We start from the raw sequence: 25,509 nt of genomic DNA, 5'->3' as shown, positions 1-25,509 counted from the left end.
TTTGGGAAGACGCTTCTCTTCTGCACTGCCCTCTCCCACCATGTGACTCTCACGTCCCAGAATGAGGGCATAGGACACAGGCATCTGCCTGCCCTGCATACAGAGGCTGTGGGGAAAGGCTGTGGCCGGCCCGGCCCTATGGCAGCCTCCCTGCCGGCTAGCCCCTTTCTCCCTGCCAGACAGTGAATCCAGGTTGGTCCGGATGCCCGTCATGGCAAGCCCAGGTGATGGGGCGCACCTGTCTGCTCAGGCCTTCCGAAGGAGTGAGGAGTTCGTTGGGTAACCTCTGCCTGCTTGCACCTCCACCCCTTTGCCTGAAACCTTCCTCCAGCAGCGAAATTGGGTAGCGAGGGCCAGAAAATTGACACTCCTTTGGGAACGGCCCTGAACCAGTGACTCAGCTCCCTTGAAGGCACGTGTCCTCCAGGATTGGATGCCAGTTGCTCACCGGGGTAACCAATGAACACAGCCTTTATTGGCTGCCTTCCCTCCCAGTTTCACTCCCTGCCGCTCCCCTGCTGATGTTTCCTGAAATCCCTTTCTGAACAAATGTACTTGCACTCGAAGCCTTGTCTAGGGCCTACTTCTTGGGGGGCCCGACCGAAGACTGCATGTGGCCTAGTCTGGGCAGAGGTGTAGATTGACCTGTGAGGAGCATCCGGGAATGATTTCCCTTCCCCTGGTGAAAGGTGCGAGAGGAGAAGGCCTCGTTTCCCCATCCGTCTTTTTTTTGTTTGGTATGGACGCTGTGTGTGAGCTTGATGCCTGGGGCTATGGTAGCCACTTTGTGACCAGGAGGGGAGACGTGGCCCACATGCTGAGGATGACAGAGGAGAAGGATGGAAGCCAGGCTCCTTGGAGGCATCTTTGAGCCTCTCAACTGGCTCAGGGTCGCCTAGCTCTGTACTTCTTGGTAAGGAAACGATACATGTCCTTACAGATTAAGCCACTTTTATTTGGGTTTTCTGCTGTTTATAGCCAAACTCATCCATTACTGATACATCCATTACCAATACAGGCTTGTCCTAGAGGCATTATCGTTGGAATCCACACCCCCCACTACCATCTTGAAGTTCCCGAATGGAATGGAGAGGTGGTGGGGAGGCCACAGGCTTGAACTCCACAGGTGGCCAAGGACCTGGCGCTGAAGACCAGAGATCCCAGAGGGGAGAGGAACATGTGGGCAGCAAGGACAAGGGGTGGGGAGGACAAGAAGGCAAACCCCCATTAATCTGGCCAGGGTGAGCATTGTTATTGTTATTATTATGGAGCATCTCAAGGCTCATGCTCATCCTGGCCTGGCCAGGTCCCACTAATGGCCCCATAAATCCCAGCCATAAAGAGTAATGGGGGGAGACAAATGAGATAATTAGGAATAAATCTCACGGAAGTCCCTATTCAGCAGCACCCCTGGCCAATCTTCCGAGCCTTTAGCCAGCCCCTAATGAATGCCAAGCTGCCCGGCGCTGTGGAGGCTCCAGGCACGGGAGGGACCTGATATGGAGGGGCGCCACTGCCCCCACAGTCTGCAGCCAGCGACCTTGGGAGGAGCTGAGGGACAGGCCCGTAGCCTGCCTGCGTGGCTTTTCTGCCTCCAGGGCCTTGTGGACACTTCATCTGCACTGTCCCCTCTCTATCTCCCTTCTGCCTTCCATCTCTGCTTCTCTCTCATCAGCCAGTCTCTGTCTGCATTGTGGAGCCATGGAAGGTCTGAGTTAGCAGGAATTGAGGAGGCCACCTGACACCCCCCATCTGTCCTCCCTGCCACCAGTCAACCCCAGGGCAGGGACCCCATCCACACCCCTCTCCCCCGGAACATTCCTAGGAAGAGCGAGGCCCCACCCACCGCTGTTGCTGGCCATGGCGCTGCGGGCAGCTCTCACTATCAGAGCTGTTCTCTTGCTGGGGCTGGGAGCTCTTTCTTGGTATGTCTGCTCCTTGGTCTTCCTCTGCCTGCTGGAGCCCGAGGATAAGCCTCACTCTCCTCCCCCGGGCTTCGGATATCTGAAGGCCGCCGTCCTTGACTTCTCTTCTCTGGCCAAGTGCCCTGAGCTGCATTTGACAATTCAAGGTTTCCAGCCAGGCCTCCCCGACCCAGGCGCCTCCTCCGACCCACACGCAGTAGTCCCACCCCATCGTGACTTCTGTTGTTTTCATCTGTCAGCCCCTCCCCCTCTTTTGGCTACAGCGCCCCTTCTTCTTTGGGAAGCTTCCCCTCCTGGATTCCACATGGTTCTGGAGGGGCAGCCAAGTCACCCGCCCTTCCTGGCCACAGAGGCCTGGCCCATCCTAGCCCTCCATCCCTTGACACGGTGACTGGCCCAGGAATGAGGACCCTGGGGTAAAATGAGAAATGTCGGGTAGACACAGCGCACGAATTGTGCCTCCCTTTCCCACCCCCTCCCAGTGCCCCCAGAGTCCTACCTGCCTGCAGTAGGAGGGGATGAGGCACACTTAGAGATGGCAGGCCCTGTGGACTGTAGAGGCTGCTACAGGGTTGGGGAGAGGTAATAACAGCAGATGAGAAGGAAGGCAGGCTGGGAGGAGGCTCTCCTCTGCAGGAGGTGAAGGGTGAAGGGATGGCTGGGTCAACAGGACGGCTGTGGCCATGGGTCCACCCTATGCCTGTGTCTCCACGTCATTCCAGGAGAGTCAGCATATAGAAAGGAGCATAGACATGGAGGCGACAAGGGGTGGGGTCTGTGATCTCTGGCCCCTCTGCTGCCCCCACATGTAGCCTGAGGCTCTTTTCTTGCTCAGGGCCAGTCCTGTGAGCGACCACACTGCCTTCCCACTGCTCCGCAATGGGGAGTGTCTGCACTCTCCTAGGAGCCACTCTCCTAGGAGCCTCAGGGGCCAGCCCTCAGTCCCCCACTGCTGCCTCATCTCCCAGTGGTGGTGAGGGGGGGTGGGGTGGGCGAAGGCCCCCCGGTCATGACTGGTTGCAGGCAATCCAGCATGGAGGCTGCTTACAGGTCCTGGCAGCCCTGGAGCCATGGGATGGGCAGGGTCTGGGGCTCAGTTTGCCCAGCTCTGGGTACCAGCATGGGGAATGCCAATTAAATGTGCTAAAAAACAGAGAGAAGCTGCTAGAAGCCATGTAGGCAGAGGGGCCGGCTGACCACCCTTCCCCTCATTAGCCAGCCCCTTGCTTAGCTACTTGCTCGGTCCTGGGGCAAAATCTTATGAGTCTGGCACACAGCTCACCCAATGGTCACGGCAGTCCTGGCCAGAGGCAACTTGGCCTCACCACCTTCTCCTCCCCTAAGTGTGGTAATGCCTGTCTTGGGTTAGACGACTCAGGGCATGAGGACTTCCAGTCATTAGAAATCTCCCAGGCAGGGGCGCCTGGGTGGCTCAGTTGGTTAAGCGGCTGCCTTCGGCTCAGGTCATGATCCCAGGGTCCTGGGATCGAGCCCCGCATCGAGCCCCGCATCGAGCCCCGCATCGAGCCCCGCATCGAGCCCCGCATCGAGCCCCGCATCAGGCTCCCTGCTCGGCGGGGAGCCTGCTTCTCCCTCTCCCTCTGCCTGCCTCTCTGCCTACTTGTTCTCTCTCTCTATCTCTCTGTCAAATAAATAAATAAAATCTTTATTTCCCTGAACACTGTGGCAACTGTTATATTTCCAGAGTCTCACTGATGTTCCATGGTCTACATAAAGGCACTGAAGCCAAGGGAAGGAGTCTCCTCCCTGGGGCTCACAGCAGAGTCAGGGCTAGAACGGACACCTGGCTCAGACCAGCCAGGTGGCAAGCAGATCGGGGAGCCAAAGGAGAACAGCTATGGAGTGGAGGGGAAGAAGGGTCCAGAAGTAGGGCTTGCTCTGGAAGGGTATCTAGGTGGGCAGGACTGGCTGGGTGGGAGGCCTCGAAGACAAACGCCACTGGCTTCCTAGCCCCGCTGAGGGCCACATGGGCAAGGCTGGGGGAGGCAGGGGGGGCGGAGGGGTGGACAGAGGCTCTCTGCAGCACAGCCCGGGGCTGAGCAGGGCTGGCCGCAGCTCTCTGAGCGCCCAGAAGTGTGTACGTGTGCTGTGTGTGTGTGTGTGTGTGTGTGTGTGTGTGTCGGTGGGGCGGGGGCGGGTGGGGGGGAGGCTGGCTGAACCCTGCCCCTGGCCTGCCCCCAGCCGGCTCAGCTGCTCAGGTTTCAGCCACCGTCCTAAAGAAAACAGCCTGGAGCCTGCAGCAGGAAATCGCTATTTGCATTGGAGAGGCGCCTCTTCCTGCCACGGCCCCCAGGAGGGGAGAGGGCCAGGGAGGGGGCCTTCCTGCCCACCTGAACCAGACCTCAAGTCGGTCAGGCGCACCGCACCCCTCCTCCCGGCCACCCTAACGGCAGCCCTCAGCCTTGGGGAAGACCTGAGGTGGAGTGGGGACTGCATGGAAGCCCCCCGCCACCATCTGCCCTCCTCAGGACCGAGAGCCATGGCAGCGAGAGAAGTGGCGCTCCTGTGGCCATGTGACCAGTGGCACGCCACTGTGATCGGGCGGCTCTGTCAGCGTCACAGCAATCCCACCTTTAGGAATATTCTACAGACACAGCTTGTTCGCGCTGCCTTGTTTGTGGTAGAGAAATAAAGGGAAGGGGCTAAGCCGGAGCGGGGTAACCGGGTGGCCACTGGTCCTCCGGTGGGACTCCAGGCCGCTCTTCACTGTGCTCAGGAAGATCCCCCAGACGAATGGTCAAGCGATAAAAAACAGTGCAGGACAACGCGTAGAGAATTTTGACATCTTTGTAAAAGAGAAAATAGGCGTATATGCTTGTGTATGCACAGATGAGCCTTTTGTACTTTGGGTGTGCAATCACTAAACAAACATTCAGATCAACAAATAGATAAATGAACACTGGGGGCCTGAGGAGATAGGGATTTTCTCTTGGCTTTGGTCTTGACTATGTGACCCTGGACGGGTCCCTTCCTCTCTGTGTCCTGAGTTTCTTACGAGATCCTAGAGGTCAGGAAACCTTGCTGTTGGCAAAGTGAGGGCTGTGTACCTGTTGGGGGGTGTGTGTAGGGGAGGCACGCCGTGGTCTGGTCAGTCCTTCTCACCCCCTTACTACCTCCTCCTGCTGCAACCGCACCCACCTTCCAGTCACGGGCTGCTCCCCCATATGGCATTCCTTAAGAGAGTTCACATTTCATCTGGCCCTTTTTCTGAGCTCCCTCCTTCCTTCCAGGATCCCTCCTGGCCACTCGAGCCTCTGTTCAGGAAGCAGTGCCCACCAATTTCTCCACTTTAGGAAGCTTTCTCCAGCCCTGTCTTCTCCTCAGGGGGATCTGAGTCCAACCACGGGACAGTCCTCTCACTCACCCTGGACACCTGGCTTTCTCCAGGCCCAGGATGGGGTGAGGAGGGCTGCCCTCCCAGACATGGGTGCCGGCCGCGTGGCCTCCAAGGCTTCGGCTAATCCCGTCGGTTTTCTTCTTCCTCAGGCTCCCTGACAGCCCGGGACTGCGGCGGGGCCGAGTAACCTCCACTCAGGCCACACTTGCTTCCCAGCGTGGCCCAGGAGCAAGCCCAGGCTGCGACGGGCCTGAGCCGGCCCCTCCCCGGGCACTACTCTACCACTGACACAGGCCGCACCCAAGCCCCCGAGCCATCACGAGGAAGGGCTTCGAGAAGCAGGAGTCAGCAGGAGATTAATTAATCAAAACCGGAACACATCTGTTGTTAATTAATTCTATGCCAAGGGTTAACTCTTCCCTCCCTGGGCTTCCCCATCCCTTTGGCAGGAAGAGGGAAAAAACGGTGGGGAGTCGGTACCCCTCTTCTTCCTGCCTTCAGGGGGAGCATGAAGGAGGGAAGGGACCCCAGAGGGCACGGAGGCCTCCTCCATCAGTTGGGTGCTTTGTGTGTGTGTTGGGGGGAGAGGGAGTGTTTGCTTTTGAGACACTACTCCTGAGTGCCCAGGAGATCTGAGACGGACAAATAACTTTATTTACAGCAACAAATAGGACAGACCCACCCTCCATTCCCTCCCTCTCCCCTTCCTGTCTTTTCTATACTGTTCCTGTCCCTCCTGGCCCAGCCCTGCCCTCTGGGGGACCTCGGGGGTCACTGTAGGAGTCAGGCCCCCCACGAGGGCCCCGTAAGGAGACTGGGGAAGGGCTTGGCCCAGGACGGGCTGGGATGTCTCACTTCACATTTTGCTGAGCCTGGGCGGCGGGAGGCGGGCCCCAGGGGCCGGGAGAGGTAGAGAAGCGCACAGCCCGCCGGCCCCGCCTCCCCCCGCCCGCGCTCCTGCCCCCCACTTTCACAGTGTTCTCGCCGGGGGTGGGGGGGCGGGGGGCCAGGCGCGGGTCCCTCCCCGGCCCGCCCCCCAACCTCGGGTCGTCGGCGCTGCCACCGGGTCCGGGCACCGCGAGGAGGAGGCGGTGCTGCGGCGGCCCCGCCCCCACCCTCCCCCACCAGAGGCGGGGCCGCGGCGCGCGGGTGGGCGGGGCGGCGCGCGGGTGGGCGGGGCGGCGCGCGGGTGGGCGGGGCGGCGGCGGTCAGGAGGAGAAGCAGAGCCCGCAGCACTCCATGCAGATCTCCAGGCAGTCGGCCGACTCGCAGCAGGCGTCCACGATGCCGCAGTCCAGGTCGCAGGGCAGGTCGCAGTCGGCGCACTCGCCCGAGCCACAGCAGCAGCAGCAGCCGAGACACGAGTCCTCGGAGCTGCAGGAGCCGCACGTGGCGCAGTCGAGGACGATGTTGCACAGGGTCAGGAACTCGCAGAACAGGCAGGACAGGATGCAGTGGACGCAACAGTCTGCGGGCACGGGCGGGGGACAGGGCCGGTGAGACAGCCAGGGTTGAGGGACCAGGCTCAGAGGGCTCATGGCCGAGGGCTCGGCGACTCTCCCACTGCTCCCACACGTGGGATTGCGAGGGGCCCAGCTTTCCAGCTGATGACCCCAAGGCACAGAGTTACATGCACCTGCCCAGTTAGCTGCAGAGCGAGGGATCTGAGCCCAGGCCGTCGGGATTGAGTCCCTGCTCTTCACCACCCTTAGTCATTTATTTACCAAACCCTCGTCGTAGCATGTCCCAGGCACTCTTCTAAGTGTTGGGGATGAATGAACCTCATTTAAACTTGCAACAACTCCGTGAGATGGGGCTACTATTAGCCCCACTTGACAGATGAAGAAACTGAGACACAGAGAAGTCGCTTCAGAATATACCCAGAATCCTACCATTCTGCCCGTCTCTCACCCAGGCAACTGCAACAACCTCCTCTCTGGGTGCCCCAGCCCCCACCCTTGACTACCCCTTCCTGCATCTACTCCCCACGCATTAGCCCAGAGGGACCCTTGCAGAACTTCAGTAGAGTGTGTCCCTCCTGTGCTCAGAACCCTCAGGTGGCTTCCACCTCCCTACGAGTGAGATCTGGTCTCCTCCCACACTCTGTCCTCCTGGATCACTCTGCGGTGGCCTTCCCTGACCACCATCTTTACTACTGCAACCTGCTGGCCCCACCCCAGCACCCTCAGCCCCTTGCCCTGGCCTGCCTTGCCTCTCCCCTGGAAGGACTTATCACCTTCCATGGCACTATGCGGCTCTCTCCTCCCACTAAAATGTAAGCTCCACAAGGACAGGTGTCTTTCTCCTTTGTAGTCACTGATACGTTACAAGTCCCTAGAAGGCGCCCGACATTGAGGTGCTGAGTAAATAGATGGTAAGTGAATGAATGCATGAGTCTACCCGTGGGCAGCCAGCTGGTAAGTGGTGGAGCTGGGAATCGAAACCAGGCAGGCTGGCTCTGGAGCCTGCGCTCTGAGCCGCTCACTGGGCTGCCAGGATGCTGAGCTGGCCTCTCTCCCGGGGGGCTGGGCATGCAGCGCAGCGTCCAGTTCCCCTGACCGGGCGGGCCCCTGGCACAAGGCTGCTGGTCCTATGGGAGTCCCACACTGCCATGGAGGGTGTGACTCTGCCATCCCATTTCTGTGTGGAGGGACTGGGGTCTCGTATAGCTGGCACCCCTGCCATCTGCCTGCAAACTGAACAAGGGCGTTCTCTTCAAATGCAAATCCAGTGAAGTCACTACCCCGTTTAAAATCCTTCAATGGCTCCCTATTGCCATCCAAAGAAACTTTTTTAAGAGAGAGAGAGAGCACGTGCCTCGAGCGTGTAGGGAGTGGGGGGCAGAGGGAGAGGGAGAGAATCTTAAGCAGGCTCCACACCCAGCTCGAAGCCAGAGTCAGGACTTGATCCCCTGACCCTGAGATCATGACCTGAGCCAAAATTCAGTCAGACCCTTAACCGACTCAGCCACCCAGGCACCCTATGCCCTCCAGATAAAGTCTAGGTCCAGTGCACAGTTTACAAGGTGCCTTCACCCCCACAGCTCCTGCCCGCTTGGACTCTCACCTCCCCCCATTCCTCACCTAGAATTTCATAATCTAACCAAGATAGCCTTTCTCACTTCCGTGCTAATACTCCCCCCGCTAGATCCTCCTACTCACCATTTAAGTCTTGCTCAGACCTCCGGAGCTTTCCCAGACTCCCCTCCCCAGCTTTCTGGGCTGGTGTGGGTGTCCCCTGTGTTTGCATAACCTCCTGTGTGTGGCTTTACCACATTTATCACCCCATATGGTGATTACCTGTTTGTCTTTCTCATGAGAGCTTTGTGAGGCCAGGGACTGGGTACCCAGCGCATAGCACAGTGCCTGGCGCACAGCAAATGCCCAGTACATTTTTAAATGAATGGACATTCCTTTCATAATTAAGACTGTTGGGCAGAATCTTCTCTGTAGGAAGGCTGATGAACATTTTACATGCAAATATGTACACTGAATCCTGTTTGCAGAAGACCACGCTGGAATCCCCCAGTGTGGACAGGATGCCCTTAAAAATTCTGGGGTGAAGGTCAAGCACCACTGAGCTATAGGCAGCTGTCACCCTCTCGGAATTCATGGCCGGGGCGGGGTAGGGAAGCTGGCTGCCCAGGGCGGCCCGGCAGGGGACCCTTGTATTGCAGGAACAATGGCTGGTGTATCTGGGTTCCCTGCCTTCCCACCGGCCTGCGCAGCCCTCGCCACACCCTCAGTTAAGTATCCAAAGGTGCATCATTTTATTCTGCAGGTATTCTGCTCTCACTAAACAGGCGGTCCATGCCTTAAGGAAAATTTTGTTTCCAGAAATGGAGTGGCTTATGCTGGCTCAGCCCAGATGGTTTCATTCCTTGTTACAGCAACTCTGGGAGAGCATGGACGGGAAAGGGTTGGTCTTGAGAAGGCAGACAGGACTCACTTTCCCCAGCAGGTGTAGTTGGCCAGATGCCCCGGAGGCAGTGTTAAAACCTGGACTCCTGGGCCCCACCCAGAGGATCAGATCCAGGCCTGGCGTGGGGCTGAGCCTGCGCTTCTAACGAGCAACCTGCTGAAGATACTGCGGCTTGTGCCTGCCTCGTGCTTGGAGGGGTCCTGCTTGGAGGGGCCCGGCTGAGGAGGCCTCTCCCAGGGAGGGGGGAGGGGATGCTTACCTTCCTGTGCCTGGAGGGGTATCTGGGAGGCAGTAGATTTGGTGCTGCCCTTGCTCTTCTTGCTGCCCTGGCTGGCGAGAGATGGGTGCGTCTGCAACTTCCGGTGGGCCTTGGGGCCACCCAGGGCACCATTCCCCGCTCGCCTGGCGCTGCCCAGCTCTGAGGGGTGGCCTGAGCCATTCGCCACTAGTGGGGTGCAGCTCAAGGGGTTCCCCTGAGGCTGGCCTAGAGAGATGATGAGAAAGGTTAGTGGGGGTGGGGAGCGCACGGCCTCCCAGAGCTCTGCCCCAGTCCTGCCTGCTTCAACCTTAGATACGCCACAGGTCACCTAGCCGGGCTTGTATTCTGCAGATGGGGAAACTGAGGCCCAGAGAGCAGAACTGACTTGCCCAGAGGCACACCAGGAAATAGTTGAGTTGAGCCTGGCTCATGACCCCCAGGCCAGTGCTCATTCCAGAAGAGACAGAGGTGCAAGGCAACAGCGGGGGGCTCGGAGCCCTGGACCCCACCTTCTTACCCCACGTGAAACCCATCTCCTGCTCTTGGGTTCCTGGGGTTTTAGCAAGAGAGGCGGTCGGTCAGGGGGGAGGGATTAAGGACTGTTTGGCTGGGGGGCGGAGGGACAGCAGTGAAGCGTTAACCTTCACCTCGGCCCCTGCCAAGCCCCCAGATATTTTTGCCCTTGGTGTGCTGGGTGATTTATTGGAAACATCTGTTTGGAGATGAATGCCCTGGCCCTGGGCTCCAGGGGTGCCTCAGAGCAGCCCCTCTACCTCTTCTCTTCCACCCCAGTTCCCCTGCCCTCTATGACTCTGCGGGGTGGCTGGCAGAACGAGTCTCCTGGGGAGCCCTGGGGGTCTGGGTGACGGGGGAGAGAAGGGAGGAGAGGCCTATGGTGGGGGATCCCCAAGGCCAGGAACTCCCTGAGTCCCCATCCCAGGCTGAGGAACCAAACTTCAGCTTCATCAGTGGGGTCCAGGGAATGCTGGCCCTAGGGATCCCCCCAAAGCACCCAGTCCCTTTCCTTACCTCAGGTTTGCTCACCTGGATGACATGGTTCTGTCTGCAAGAGATGGGGGCAGATACGTGTGTGTGTGTGTTTGGGGGAGGGGACTGAGAAGGTGACAGGGAGAACTCTGGGCCCCCTCAGCCGCTCAGGGCTGTTGGCTCCTGGGCGGGACCCTCTGTAAATGCATAAATGTTGGGCACTTCCATCTCTTAGGCACTGGGGTGTGGGTCCCTGACTCCCTCTAGGCCGGGCCCCTGGGTTTGCATCGTAGTACGAGGAGGTGTCTGGGGGGGCGGCTGGAGGCAGAGGAGGGGGGAAGGTGGCCTCAGTGCTTGCCCTGACTGAGAGGGCCAGGCCTTCTACGAAATGGTTGTAGTGACAGCACATCATGGAGTACTTCCTGCTTGCCAGCCCCCCTTCTAAGTGCTTCACATGCCATTCTCTCACGAACCCTCTCAGTTTCTCCCTGAGGCGGTATCCACCTTTCACAGATGAGGAAACTGAGTCCCGGAGAAGCACAGGAACTTGTCCAAGGTCCCACAGCTAGAAAGGGTCAGACGTGGGCCCAGCCTGGAGGCCAAGAGCTGGGACTCAGAGCGCAGAGCGGGGCAGAGGCTGGGAGATGAAGGACTGGGGACGAAGCTGCTCCTATCAGTCATCCCTCGTCTTATAACTCATACCTTACACGTTAGGCTGTTATTAGATGCCAACAGCGTGCCGAGAGCTTTCTGTAGAGCAGCTTCTTTACACATCTCAATAGATCTACTGTCATTGGCCCCATTTCACAGATGAAAAAAATGGAAACCCAGAGAGGGTAAAACTTGCCCAAGGTTCCACAGCTAGGAAGTGGAGCGGGGGGACAGTGTGGGGGGGGGATGGAGGTTGGGAGGAAGGCACCGAAGGCCAGGTGGGGAGTCAGGAGAGGATGGGAGACACAGCTCTGGAGAAGCTCCATGCTGGGAGCGTTTGGCCCTGAGGTGTGGCTGGAGCCTGCATCTGGGTAAACAGGGGTAAGGCCATGGCAAGCAGCCAGGCCTGAATCATCCTGCTCCCACCTCTTGGCCCCACGGCGGGAGACTGGCCTGAGTCCTTGGCCAGCTTCCGTGCCCCCTGCCCCGATGCCTAAACATGGGCACAGTGACCGGAGGGTGGGAGTGTGTGGTGAGCTGAGGGCCCTGGGAGGTTTGGACAGACACAGAACTTGCCTGTGGCTATGGCCGTGGGGGTGGCCATGGGGGCTGAGTCACAGAGCAAACACTCGGGCCCATAGACACAGAGGTGTCTGTCCAACTCCCATCCAGGCCCCCTCCTCTGTGGCCACGGCGCTGACCTCTTTCTCTCAGTTCTGCTGGTGGGTGTGTCTAGAGGAGGCTGAGGGCAGTGCGCTAGCAGGATTTAGTAACCCCGACTTCCAGGGAGTCCAACTTAGCCCCGGATGCCCTGGCTGAAGGCGGCTCCCCCTCAGCCATGCCAGCTGAGCAGGCAGGCACAGGAAAGAGCCCTGGGCCAGGAGACCTAAGTTCCCCAGCTGTGTCCAGGCTGAGTGGGTCTGCGTGCCTCAGTTTCCTCATCTGTAAAATGGACTTGGCACTCGCTGTCCTGTACAGGCTGGTTTGAAGAGTCTGAGATCAGTCAGGGAAAGAAAGTTGGAAAGTGCAAAATGCAAGATTTTGTGGATCTTCTTATTAACTACAAACAGCTCTGGCTGCCCCTTCCCCACCCTTCAGGGTGAGGGCAGAGAACTCTCTCCCTCCCAGGACCTCCCTGGGGGCCTTGAGCCAAGCCTGGGAATAGGCTCCTTTCTGCTCAGAGTTAACTGGGGGCTTCTCTCTTTCCTTTTCACCCTCGATACTCTGAAGGGTGGGGCTGCAGGGGGCTCTGGCTCTGGGGCCTCAGCACCTCCAGCTCTCTTCCTCCTTTCATATGGTCCCACGCCCTCTGCTCTTGAACCATATTGCCTGGAGCCCGTCCACCCTCCTTGTGAACTAATGTTATACTAATCATTTTGTATGTGGAGGTCCCTTTCCTAGACAGAAAGGACAGTGACCGTGTCCTACACCTTTTCATTGCCCACACTTCAAGGTTCTGGCCCAGTGCTAGGCTCCCATGGGCACCCACTGCATTTCCGCCAGCCCATAGGGATAGGATTCCCTAGCACGACCCCCACGTGTTGCCATTCCCACCCCTCGGCCCCCTAGGACTCACATGTCACAGCTTCTGTGGGGACATCGAGGTCAGTACTGTCCAGGGGCTGAGGGGCCCCAGGGCCATTGCCCTGGGGCATGGGGGATGCCGCTTCCTCCAGAGAGCCCTCCTCTAGCGCTGCCTCCACAGGGTGAGTGGATCCGGTTACTACCTCCAGCCCAGGCAGGAGGGATGGGGTCTGGGCTAGAGAGAAAGCACATGACCAAGGTATATTTTCCAGTGCCCTCCTGTCTGCCCAGCCCTGGTCCCCTTCCCGCAGCCCAGAATGCCATAAGCCCTCATTCTCGGCCTCTTTGTACCAGCTACCCAGCCCTTACCCTATCTGGCAATGGTGCCAGGCTCCAAAATAGAAAGCTCCCAAAACGCAAGCCAGGAGCGATCAAGGGTATGTGTGTATATGTGTGTATACGAGTGTGTGCACGTGCGCACTTGGGTCTGTGTGGTTGTCAGGGAGAGGGGCCAGAGATGTGCAGCAGAAAGGGACGTGGGGAGAAACACGGCGCAGGAGAGGACAGACAGATGGCCAGTGATGGACGGACAGGGACAGGCATCCAGAGTGACAGGAAGAGGGAAAGAATCAAAGGGCCAGTGAAAGGCAGAAGCCGAGAGAGATGGCATCAGAAGGCGGGATTGGGCGCCGAAGGAGGGAGCCCCAGAAACCCTGGGACAGACAGCTTGGGACGGGAGGGAGACTCAGCAGAAAGTGAGGGGGAGGCAGGAAAGGATGCGGACAGAGGCAGAGGTGACAGAAAGGGGAGTATGGGGCAGGCAAGGGCGAGAGGGACACACAGGGAGAAGCCAGGTCAGAGAAGATGACAGCAGGGAGGGAGAGTCAGAAACCTGGGGTGAGGAGAAGGATGGGCCCAAGGCGGAGGGGCCAGGCAGGAAGAGAGGCAGGGAGCCGGCCCAAGAGGCTGGGAAGAGGCAGACCACAGCCACACGTAATTACAGTGACTGGCTCGACCCCTCTGCGCAGGGTGGGCGGAAGGCAGAAATGGAGCCTCCTTCAAACCCACAGCTCCTGAGGCAGCAGGACTAGGGCCCCCTGGGGCCAGGGGGAGGGGGGAGATTGGGGGGGATGGGAGATGGGGGAGGGAGGCAGCGAGGGGCCTGAGCTCCCATCCCTCGGTGTCACCAGGGATGTAGGAAGGCCTGAGGGTGAGCAGGGAGGGTGAGGTCAGGGATCACGGGGCCCAGGCCCAGGCCGGCAATTACAGGGTGCAGGGTGTACCCCAAGCCTCTCATCAGACCCCAGTTGTGCAGTCCGGGGGACGGGGGCTTCGAGAGGGTGTCCCCCCCACATGCCATGTTGGGAGCAGGGGAGACACAGAAACGAGGGACTCAGAAAGACGCAGAGACCACAAGGGAATAGGAAGAGGAGAGCCACAGGCAGTCAGAGAAGGAAGAGAAGGGCAGGAACCCAGAGACTAAAGGATCACCACCCGCCTGTGCACACCACACAAAGTGACCAAGAGAGAGACACGCCCAGGGCGACTGAGAGATAGACAAAGACTAGTCTTGGAAATAGAAACAGACTCAATCACAGAGAACACAGGGGCCTCCATGCGCTGACCTTCTCTGAGCTGTCTCCAAATGAAGCCCAGCCAAGACAGGACGCAGGAAGCCACCATCAGGAAAGCCAATGAGGGCGGGGCAGGCAGGTCTGGGGCCTGGGAGCAGCCTGAGGGGAGGGGACCATCCAGGGGCTCATCTGCCCCCCTGGGCCCTGAGCAGTCCTTGTTCCAGAGATTCCCTATCCCCCACAGCCCGGGGAACCAGGCCCCAGGGGACCCAGGTAGGTAGTTCACACCTGCCTGGGAAAACCACAGGCCCTTTGCAGAGACAGGAGCTGGGGTGGGAGAAGGGCACAGAACTCCTGCAAGCTCAGGAGGGTGGCAGAGTTGTAGGCTGGGCACCCCTCATGGTGACCCCGGCCTCTCCAGGGAGGGAGGGGTCGGTTCTGTCCTGCCCCATCCAGTCTTTGGGCCAGTTGAGAGCCCCCTATCTCCTGGGTTCATGAGAGAGGAGTCAAATGGCTTTTGGAAGATCACAGGGCTGGGGCAAGGGGACCAGGGGAGCCGAGATGACACACAGGGCGGAGGGAGGAGCGATGCCTGCTGGATGGTGCCTCTCCCAGCCCTGAGCCTGGGCTACAACAGCTCAGCCATGGCTCTTGGGGGCTAATACCAAGCTGGCACGAAGAGGGAGGCTCAGGGCTTGCTCCAGATTCCTAGGAAGGGAGGGGCCTGCCCAGTTGCAGCCTCTGGCCCTTAGAGGCACCGTGCCATGGCCCTGACGGGTAGCACTGTCTCTCCCATGTGGTGTAATGAGAAACGCCTGAGCGAGGAGCTGGAAGACCCAAGCCCTGGCTTTTATCAGTAGCCAACTTGGGCAAGTTACCAGGACTCGTGTTTCCTTGTGTGTAAAGGGTGGTGGTGGGGGAGGGGGGATCCTTATGCTTATCCCTCAGGGTTTCCAAGAGTAAATGAAATGCTCAGCAGTGCCCCAGAACGCAGGGGGCCATTCATGAACCTTCTGTCTACCCACCTTCTTTCCTCCTTTCCTTCCTGCCTGCCTGCCCTCCGCCTTCCCTCCCTCCCTCCCTCCCTTCCTGTGCTGTTTGGTTTAATATTTATGAAGCAGCTATGATGCCCCTTGCAATATGTCAAGTGCTGGGTAGACCAAAACCAGGAAGAGGAGGTCACTGTCTCAGGAGTCGTCTGTGGGGGGGGGGGGCAGTCACACACACCGAAGGGCAAGAGGTGCACCAGGGCTGTGGGGGCACAGAAGCTGGGCACTCATTCCAGGGGTGTGCGTGCACGTGTGTGTGTCTGGGGGGCTTCCTGGAGGAGGCAGTGCCCACACTGGGTCTTGAATGATAATCAATCAGCAAAGAAGGGGGAAAGAACGTTTCGAGAAGGGCAGCAGACGCCAACACCCCAGGGTGAGCGGCTGCAGCATGAGCAAGGGAAGCCACAGCCGTTTGGCGGTGTTGAGGCTGGAGAGCCTAGAGAACTGGGGCCTCGTGGTCGCTTCGCAGGCTCCCTCCTGAGGTCACTGGGGTGCACAGGGATGACACCATCGGTCCTATAGTAGAAGGAGCCAGGATTGCAGCTCTCGTGGCCCCCCTCCAGGGTTGGAGAGGGATGAAGGCGAGACAGGGGGGTTAGGGAGACTGGTCCCCATCTGCGCCCTCCTCCCCCCATGTCGCCACTCTCTGGCAGCGTCTCCTTGTAGGTCACCTACAGGGCTGGTGACCTGGAGGCCAGAGGGGACAAGTAGTTAGAGAGCCCAGACCAGGTCCCGAGGAGACCCTCCTACAGGGAACCTGCCGTTCTAGGGCGAGCTTCAGACCTCAGAAGGGTATCAGGGAGGTAAGACAATCCAGTCCAGTCACCTTGACCCGGAAACACGGAGACACAGGTCTCCTGGAGCCAAGAGGTGACCCTGCAGATGTGACACTGAGGGCCTAAGAGGAACCCGTGCTGAGTGGCTGGAGACATGGAAGCAGAATGAGAAGGCATTAAGAAGTGGTGGGAAGACCGGAACTCTGAACGAGAGGTACTACCTGGAGGGCCCGGCGCCAAGAAACAGCTCTCCCTAGAAGCCCACAGAGCAGAGAAGTCAGACAACAGGGGGAGCCCCAGGGCTCAACCATCAAGAGACCAAAACAGCCTCATTTTCTTCCTGTGACCATGAGCCCCCACTGTTCAGCACAGAGGGGAGAACATCTCTGTGGAGAAGCTCCCAGAGGAATGTTCAAGAGGGTAGAGATGCGGAGTGCGCTGGAAAGAAGTGGAGGCCAGCAAAGGCCAAGGGCTCTTGTATGGATGTGCAATTCATGTTTGGCATAAAGGCACCTGCCCAGGCTGGCAGGAGTGCCTGGTTAGGGCCCCATCCTCCCCGGAGGCGCCATCTGCCTGCCCAGCTACGTCCCTGCTCCGTGTGACCAGAGGGTCACACATGCCCTGTCACACGGCATCTCTGAGCAGAAGCCTCTGCCCTGCACTTCTTCTAGGGTCTCCATCTACAAGAGGGGAATATAGAAAGGCAGCAGCCCCTTATGCCTCAACACACTTTGTTCCATAACACAGGATAGGGTTGGAGCCAATGCCCTGAGTTCTGGAAAGACCTCCCAGCAGGGAGTGGAAACGTGCTGTTTAAGTCCGCAAGCCCGGGGCGCCTGGGTGGCTCAGGTGGTTAAGCGTCTGCCTTCAGCTCAGATCATGGTCCCCAGGCCCTGGGATCGAGTCCTACGTCGTCAGGCTCCCGGCTCAGCAGGGAGTCTGCTTCTCCCTCTCCCTCTGCTTTTCCCTCTGCTCGTGCTCGCTCTCTCACAATCAAATAAATAAAAAAAATCTTAAAAAAAAAATAAATTCATAAGCCCAGGAGGGAAGGCCAAGAGACTCACAACTTCAGCAGGAACCCTGTTGAGTTCCTTCTGGCCGCCTGCTGTCCATCAAGGTGAGGGGTGCTCTGGGGACAAGGAATGGGGGGACCTCTTCTAGGTGGGATGGGTTCACTCCAAGCCTGGAAAGTGCCCACAGGACCCTTGTTCTGGGGCTCCAATCTCTGGTCACTCAAACCCAGATTTCTCCATGGTCTTGTGGACAGTGGATCTAAGCTTCCCTTTGGAGCTTTGACCATCTCTGGAGAGGGCCAGGATCTCTCTGCTCAGAGAGTAGTGACTGAACTCCACACTCCAAGCTCTCCTTGGCCTGGCATTCAAGGCCTCAGCTGACATCTTCAACCCGATGAATGGACAAGGATCCTGTGTTCCAGGCAGCCTGACCTCTCCATGGCCCCAGGTCACCACCGGGCCTTTTCAGCAATCCACCCATGCTTATGCTTACATGTCTTCTCTTGACCAGAAGGTTCTAACCCTCTCCTCTCTCACTCCCCAAATCCAACCTATCTTTCAGGCCTCCCCAGCTTGCTCCCTTGGGATGGTGGCAGAATTCACCCCTGCACCCCCAGTGGGCACTCAGCAAGTGTCTATTGCTGAGGACTGAATCCTGGATTTGGGAATGCCCCAGGTCAGGGGCAGAAGAGAGAATGAGGGGGTGAGGATTAGGGGTGGCACTTGGCTCCAAACCCCAAGGAGGTGAGAATTTGGGCTCACTGGATGCGCCCTTGTGACACACCAGTCCCAGTCCCAGCCCCCGGGCTGAGGACTGAAGAGGGCTTGAGCTGGCCAGTTAGGCTGGGTCGGGTTGGTCTTATTTTAGGTCTGAAGACTCCAATTCCCCAGGAAATTCAATTTAGAACCAAGAGCAGGAATGTGACGTCTCAGTGCTGGACAGAAATCTGCTGTGGGTTAGGGAGCCAGGCTCTCCGGGGCTCGCAGGGGTGGGTGGAGAGGAGGCACTGGCGGGGAGCCAAGGGTGTGGGGGCTTGGCCACCTGCCCCAATCAGAGGTGCCCTGAGTCTCCTTGCATCCTGTCTGCATCTTGGGCAGCTGAGGGTGGGTGGGGGGGGCCTTGCTCCCTGGCTGTCCTGCCAGCCAGGCCCCCCAGGGGCAGTGCTCAGGCCCTGCTCTTCTGTCCGCACTCAGCAGGGAGTGTGGGGGATTCTGGTCTTGGCTTCAGGCGTCTGTGGGGTTTTGGCTGGGTCTCCTGCGGTTTGGGCTTCCTGGGCAGTAGGGCTCATTCTCCCAAGGCGGCAGAGCCAGGCCTCTTCGAGTTATGAAAGCCACATTGTCTGGCCCAGCCCAGGCTGGGGAGGGGGCTCTCTGGGCCTCTGGAGGGTGTGAGGGGGCGCCTCAAGTTACAGCCTAGGGCTTTACCCCTCCAGGTGGCCCACCCTGCCCCAGCACATTAAGTCCCTCCTCTCCCTGCTGGGACTCAGAATGGGTCACAAGGGGCAGTAGATCTTGCAAGGAGGTAGCGGGGGAGAGAGCAGAGAAGAATAAGCGGAGAAAGAAGGCCGGGCGAAGGGAGAGGGTGGGAGAAGAGAGGCCCAGAAAGTGAGGAGGGGTGAGAGAGGCCAAGAGGGAGAGAGGCTCCCAGACACAGAGAAAGATCCTTCCCGGTTCCGCCCCAACCTCTCTCTCTCCAGGCTGAAGGAGTCCACTTCTTGGAGGAGCTCATTCCCCAGAAGTCTCTGCTCCAGGGGCCCCACCAAGAGGAGAGGATCTGAGGGCTAGCGGGGATACACAGCAGACACATCAGTCCCATGTATGCGTTGGCCCTTGGCCAGCCATCTCCTACTTGTCCTCGCTCGGCTGTAGGAGCCGCCCCGCCAGGCCAGGCCTGGGCGTGCAGCAGGTAGATGTGGGGAGCCCACAGCCTCTCCAACAGGGACACCGGCCCCTATGGGCAGATGTGGAGACAGAGGCCAGAGAGGAGAAGTAACTTGTCCAAGGCCATGCAGGAAGTTAGTGTCAGAGGTCCAGGACCCGACCTTCTTATTCAGAGACTCAAAGAGGGGAGAAAGGGAGGAAGGCAAAAGAATGAGACTAGTCTACAGTTGGGACTGAAGTCCCAAAATCTGGGCCTAGACTCCTGCTCTCCACCCCACTGCCCCTGAACAAATCCCTGCTGCTCCTGACTTCTCCCTGGCCCTGTGTGCCGCCGTGAGCCTCAGCTTTCATGGGCACAGTCAGGAGAATGGACTGAGAACCACAGCCCCAGGGCGCTCACCCTATACCCCTCAGGGAGGCACAAAGCCTTCCAGGGTTGGGAGGCTCCTGCAGGAATCCCAGAGGTTACAAACCCTGCGAACTGGGGGTCGGGGCATTTCACTCCGGCTGTGGGCACTTGGTTGGAGTGGGTGTGCGTGTGTATGTGTGTGTGTGTGTGTGTGTGCGTGTGCACGCGTGCGCGCGCCTGCAGGGTGGGACCGGCCGGGACAGGCCAGGCCCGGGTGAAGAGGAAGACCAGGGAGACAAGATGGCAAGGAGGGGAGGGGCCGGGTCCTGGAGCCGCTCTCTGCGGACAAAAGTTTTCGGGAAGCGCTAGACTCTCGTTGGGTTGGGGGAAGGGAAGGAGAGAAAGACTCAGACACCCCAAGCCCCGCCTGAGGCCCCCATAAATATTTACACACTGGGCAGAAACGGTTGGGACACAAATCCCAGACGGACAGACACCGCGCTGTGTGTGTGTGTGTGTGTGTGTGTCTGGTATTGGGAGTGGGGGTAGTTGGAGCCAATTTGGCGCAGGCGCCGTCTCCATTCGGCCCTGCCCCCATCACCCCAGCCCTCCACTCTCCTTGGACCCGGTCCCCGATACCCAGATACCCAGTCTCCTTACCCCCACCTCCACCCAAGCTCCCCAGAACCGTCTCCCCGCGTCTCAGGGAGGCGGAGTGAGAATTAGCAAATCCCCCCACCAATTCCCCCAACCCCCATCCCCCTCGCCGCCCACCCCCGCACCCCGGCCCGGCCGCCTGCCCCCGCTCCCTTCCAGCCTCGCTCTCCATCCGCGGTCCTACCTGGGCCCGGGGCTGCGCTGGGGGCTCCATGGGGCGCGTCGCAGTGAGGGGGGCGCTGGCCACTCACCTGGGACATCGGCCCGGGACCTGCAGAAAACAGAGCTCAGCGGGCGGGGCCGACCGTCCCCTCGCGCGAGCAGGGGAGAGGGGGGACGCGCCGGGGGTGATCCGGCCGCAGGCGCGCGCCTCCCCCCTTTCGAGCGCGGCCACCGACCAACTCACTCGTGCAAGCTGCGCGCTACTCGCTACTCGCTACTCGGGGATCACCGCGCAGGGGCTGCCATGTGCGCCTGCGGAGGGCGCCCCAGCCGAAGGGCCGCTCGGCTCCTCGCCGCTCGCTCCGCGCCCCCTCCCCTCTCACTCGCTCCTTTCTCCCATTTCGGCGCCAGCTCGCGCCGCTCGCCCCCTTCCTTCTTCCTTCTCTCTCTCCGGCCCCCTCGCTCCTCCCCCTCTCGCCTCTCCCCTCCCCTCTTCCCAGGCCCACCCTCTCCCCACCCCCTCCTCGCCTTCCCCCGTCGCCCCCTCCCCCCCACGTCCCTTCCCCGCGCCCGGCCCGGCGCAGCCTGGGCCGGACACGTCTGTCCGCGGGGCGCCGCGGCCCAAGCCCCCACAGGAAGCCGACTCCGCGCGTTTCCTCCGCGACCTCAGAGCTGGGCCCCAGTCTCCCCAAATCTCCGCTCGCCCCCAGGCCCAGCGCCCCGAGGAGCTGCGCCTTCGCCTTCTCCTGCCCTCAACTCTGCAAAAGTTTGCAGAAAATCAGGAGAATGAGCGAGAGAAACCACTCTGGCCACAACCGCCTCGAGCCAGCTGTCTGAATAATTGTAGCCCCAAATCTCGTAGTCCCAAAGATGGGAGTGATCAGGGTCCTCGGGCACCCTTCGCCCACCCCGTCGGTCTCCGTCCCGGGCCGGGGGCTCACAGACCTCGTGTCCACCCCGCCAGAAGCTGTCCCTCCGGGAAATCCGGTTAGTGACCATCTAGCCTCCCGCGTCCTGTAGCAGCCCCGAGCATCCCTAATCCCCCCATTCCCGCCAGCTGTGCGTGGGAATTTGTGTCCGAAGACCAACTTTGGAGGCAAAGCGAGGTTCTCGGAGTTGAGCCCTTCTTTTGGCTCCAGACCGGAATCCGAGGCCTTCCAAGTTGCGGGTGCTCGGGGGAAGAGGAGAGAAGGGGCCCCTCCAGACAGGGACAGCCCGACGGCACATCTGGAATTGTGAGCTGGGTCCCTCCTCGGGGCCGTGGGGACAGGGAGGAGCCGCCGTCGGGCAGCCCGAGGGGGGCGAGGACCCTCAACGTGACCCCGGGGCCAGGTCCCCGAGAATGGGGGGGAGGGCTTGGAGCCTGCGGCCCGCTGGCTGGGGCTGGGCGCGCCCGTAGGATGGTCCTCAGGTGGGGCCGCCGCTGGGGTGCCAGCGTCTCGGCCACACTTGACCCGGCCCGCCTCGGAGCCGAGTCTGGGCGCCCCACCACGCGGGCCAGGGAGCAATTAGGGAGGCGGCGGCGGCGGCGGAGGCGGCGCCGGGCCAGTTCCCCAAGGCCCGCCTTCCAGCCCGGGCCTGAAGCAGGGGGCTGGGACGCGGGGGGCCGAGTGAGGGACTCCGGGCCTCTCCTTGGCCTCCTCCAGCCCCCGCAGTCGCTACTTACGCCGCTCCAAGGCCCCTGCGGCGCCGTCGTGGCCAGGACCGGCCGCCGCGCTCTTGCCACCCGCGGCCGCGTCCCTGCGATGAGCCCAGGTGGCTGCGGCCGGAAGGGGGGCTCCGGGGCGGGAGGCAGGGTCCCGCTGCCGGGGCCGGGCTGCCTGCTGCGGGGTCCCCCCGGCCTGGCGCCCCGGGAGCCAGCCTCGATCCAGCTGCAGTCTGGGAGCTCTGGAGAGCAGAGTGGACTCCCCCTTCCTGACAAGGGCTGAGTCACCAGGACGCACCCCCGCCCAGGTTCGGCGACTGCTGCATTCTTACCAGCTTACCTGGGCCTGCGGCATGGGCCTCGCCCTCCTCCAAGGGGTGGGGGGGACGTTGTCTCCAGGGCAGCCCCCGCTTCTCTCCCTGTCCCCTCTGGCATATAGGGCCCCCTCTCCAACCACAGACCCTAGCGATGCACCCCTTCTCAATCTCTATCCCCGTCCCTAAACTCTGGATCAGCCCAGTTCAGTTCCCCATCCTTACTGTAAGTTGCCTGCTTGAGCTCAAAGTCCTAGGAATCTGGCCCAGTCCTAACGAATACGTTTGGTTTGTTGGAAATGTAAAATACGCTTTAAATGGAATCCCACACGCCGTTTTACAGGTGCGCTCAGTTGGTGAAAATTCAGCAAGGTGAACATTTAAGGTACATGCGGTTTTTTTCCTGTGCCTATTATGCTTGAATAAAAAGCTTAAAAAATCAGTGTTCCAGGGCAGAGCACAGTAGGATGTGAGGGCCAGGTGGTGGGCCTCCGCATGGCATGGGACTACAGTTCACATCCCAGCCCCACCATCCTCATGTTTCCCTGGAGAAGTCTGTTCACTTCTCTGAGTCTCAGGAGGGATGAACATTGGGGTCCTCGGTGGGGAAATCAATCCTTTTACTGTTACCCAGGGCCAGGACTAGGGTAAGGTAAATGGGGCCCTTGGCTAGGGTGCAAAATTTAGAAGGGTGCTGAGATAAATAACGTTTTAATCCAATATTTTAGTATTAAAAAACCCAAACAAATCAGCAAATCACAGCCCTGCCAGCCAGTTTTCTATTTTTATAAATAAAGTTTTACTGAAACCAGGGCTGGGGTTAGAGCAAAGCCAATGAGACAGGATTGTGCAAGTGCAGGATTAGATCCTGTGTTGATTTAAAGTACTGACAATTTGTGCATTGTGGATTTTTTGCATTAATTTTGATTCTTAGACATTGTGGGAAAATATTGTTTATCTTCATTACTGAGTTTTCTTTCTTTCTTTCTTTTTTTTAAAAAGATTTTATTTATTTATTTACAGAGAGAGAGACAGCAAGAGAGGGAACACAAGCAGGGGGAGTGGGAGAGGGAGAAGCAGGCTTCCCGCAGAGCAGGGAGCCCGATGCGGGGCTTGATCCCAGGACCCTGAGATCATGACCTGAGCCAAAGGCAGTCGCCCAACCAACTGAGCCACCCAGGCGCCCCTCATTACTGAGTTTTCTGATGCCCCTTTAAGTTGTGCACCTGAGCCAAGCGCCTTGATCACTCTAGGCCTGGTACACCACTCTTTGTGAAGCACCTGGCTAGGACCCCAGGGCAAGTGAGCAGAGGCTGAACTTGACCCTTCCACCCACTGACACACAACACCAGGTGGGCTCTGCTTCCCAGCCCAGGCCTAGCTTTCCTGGGGCCCACTGATCAGTTTGGAGTAAAATGCCAAGTCCTTACAATGGCCTCCGGCCTCCCTTAGATGGGTTCTTCCTACCTTCGCCCCCATCTCTCTCCCAGCCTCGTTACTTCCTGGGTTTATTTTTCAACTTGCCTCATGCTTGCCTCAGGGCCTTTGCTCTTGCTCTTCCCTCTGCTCAGAATGTGCTTCCCCTAGACCTTCCTGTGGCCTGCTTCCTCATCTCTGCCTTTCTTCTGCTTGCATCACCTTCTCAGAGAGGCCATCCCGGAACCCTCACTGTCCCCTCACACCACTTTATTCTTCTTCAGAGGCCTTTCCATCCTGTTTTCTATTACATTTGCTTGTTTATTGGCAGAAGGAAGCTCCAGAAGAAAGGGGACTCTGTCTCGTCTGCTGGTGTATTCCCTAGAATTGTGTCTGCCCCAGACAGCTCAGTAGATAGTTCCAGTTTCACAAGAGGCCTGAGGGGGAAGGAGCTAATGCAAGTCACACAGTGAATGAGTGAGTGACAAAATCGTGCTAAATCCCAGGTTTCCAGACTCCCAAACCAGTACTCTTTCCAGCCTCCTGGAAGCCAATCTGAAGAGTCTACAAAGCCTCCCCAGAGCCCTCCAGAGTGACAGTGACTCTGCACAGCTCTCCCTTATAGTCCTGTGTACACAATGCACTCCCAAGGCTGGCCTGGCTCCAGCCCCTGGTGTCCACCCCTTCCCAGTGTCCAGCAGGCATGCACAATTCTTCCCAGCTTCCTGTCTCTGGCACAGGGCCCGTCAGGAGCGTCTGGGCTGGGTTCCGCAGCTGGACCACAGCTGTGGTCTTTGCCATGCCTGGGAGAATGGGGGACAGGACATTATGGCTCATCCTCCCAGCAGAGGGCTGTGTAGAAGGGGGTGTGTTTGTGTGTAGTGGTGGAGGCTGCTGGATCAGAACTGAGAACCTCCAGCTCCCCTCCCTGACTCCCTCCCTGAGGGGCACCGTGTGGGGAATGGGGCTCTATTCCCCCCCATTCCTGAAAGACATGGCGTGTGACGGAATAAGGGGAGCTCAGCCCCCAGGCCTGATTCTATCCCTCTCTTCTGATTCTTGGTGGTATGTCACATTCAGTAAACATGAGTTGGGTATGTTCTCTAGGCCAGCCCCTTGCTAGACATTTCTAGATTTGTTGCTTCCTTGAAAATCCACGCAGTCTGGATAGTTATTTATTTATTTATTTTCAAGATTTTATTTTTATTTATTTATTTGAGAGAGAGAGCACATGAGAGGGGGGAGGGTCAGAGGGAGAAGCAGACTCCCTGCCGAGCAGGGAGCCCGATGCGGGACTCGGTCCAGGGACTCCAGGATCATGACCTGAGCTGAAGGCAGACGCTTAACGACTGAGCCACCCAGGCGCCCAGTCTGGATAGTTATTATACCCATTTTACAGATGAGGAAACTGAGGCCCAGGTACAGTGACTTGCTCATGGCCACACAACTAGCAGTAGATGTAGCTGGGACTTGTGCCACATTTTCTGAGGCCACGTGCAGTGCTCATTCCAATGCCTGACACAGCCTTTAGCACGTGGAGGGAACTGTGATATTCTTCCTAAGGTGTCACCACCTCCACGCTGCTTGCTGAACATGTAGACGTGGCGCTCGGCAACCCACCTCTGTCTCATTGGTAACTGGGGATACCAGGCACGTGGTAGAGTAGAAATGAGTTGGTTTGGTATCGCAGAGCCCCACCCAATCTGCAGCCTGGTTCAGTCACTTCTACCTAGCTATGTGATATTGGGCAAATCACTTGAACTTTCTGCATTGCCCGTTCTGGAAGGAGAGTTCCTACCTCACAACTGGGGGAAAGATTAAGTGAGCCCCTGGTACACTGTGGCTATCTCTCGGTAAATGTTAACTCTCTTGCCCAGTGCTGGCCCAGCGGCAGGTGAGGGGAGCTTCCGAGGGCACCATTTACAGTAGTAAATGTCGATTAATATTAAATACCAATATTTCTCCTGTTTCACAGATGAGGAAACCAAAACACAGAGAGGTTATGCACCTTGCTCCAGCCCCGCCGCCCACCTGGTATCTCCTGGGAG

At 58.9% G+C, this 25,509-nt stretch overlaps 1 protein-coding gene across 5 annotated transcripts; it reads right to left on the bottom strand.

Moving 5' to 3' along the window:
* Positions 1–4,433: 4,433 nt before the first annotated feature.
* On the bottom strand, positions 4,434–21,949 carry MDFI (MyoD family inhibitor). 5 transcript variants are annotated; one of them, XM_064597589.1, is made up of 5 exons: positions 21,753–21,949; positions 20,109–20,195; positions 12,678–12,860; positions 9,464–9,688; positions 4,436–6,751 (listed from the first exon to the last, which is right to left on the bottom strand). In XM_064597589.1, exons 2-5 carry the CDS (start codon positions 20,182–20,184, stop codon positions 6,492–6,494), a joined length of 744 nt encoding a protein of 247 aa, XP_064453659.1. In that variant the 5' UTR covers positions 20,185–20,195; positions 21,753–21,949; the 3' UTR covers positions 4,436–6,491. The 5 variants fall into 5 exon arrangements, with proteins under 5 accessions (XP_045722831.1, XP_064453659.1, XP_054361821.1 ...); XM_054505846.2 differs by lacking the exon at positions 21,753–21,949 and adding an exon at positions 21,176–21,546; XM_064597590.1 differs by lacking the exon at positions 21,753–21,949 and adding an exon at positions 21,032–21,050.
* Between the last annotated feature and the right edge of the window lie 3,560 nt (positions 21,950–25,509).

The sequence above is a fragment of the Mirounga angustirostris genome, unplaced genomic scaffold, assembly GCF_029215605.1.
Source record: "Mirounga angustirostris isolate CCGP_5_RB_7025 unplaced genomic scaffold, mMirAng1.0.hap1 SCAF_8, whole genome shotgun sequence".
Classification (NCBI taxonomy): Eukaryota; Metazoa; Chordata; class Mammalia; order Carnivora; family Phocidae; genus Mirounga; species Mirounga angustirostris.
This window is presented reverse-complemented; position numbering and strand designations above follow the sequence as displayed.

Excerpts from the sequence above, each read along its gene's own strand:
- MDFI (XM_064597589.1), bottom strand. The coding sequence starts at position 20,184 with ATGTCCCAGGTGAGTGGCCAGCGCCCCCCTCACTGCGACGCGCCCCAT. Across the intron at positions 9,689-12,677 it reads CCCCACAGAAGCTGTGACAT|GCCAGCCTCAGGGGAACCCC; the intron begins GTGAGTCCTAGG and ends TCATCTCTCTAG. Across the intron at positions 6,752-9,463 it reads ACCCCTCCAGGCACAGGAAG|ACTGTTGCGTCCACTGCATC; the intron begins GTAAGCATCCCC and ends CCGTGCCCGCAG.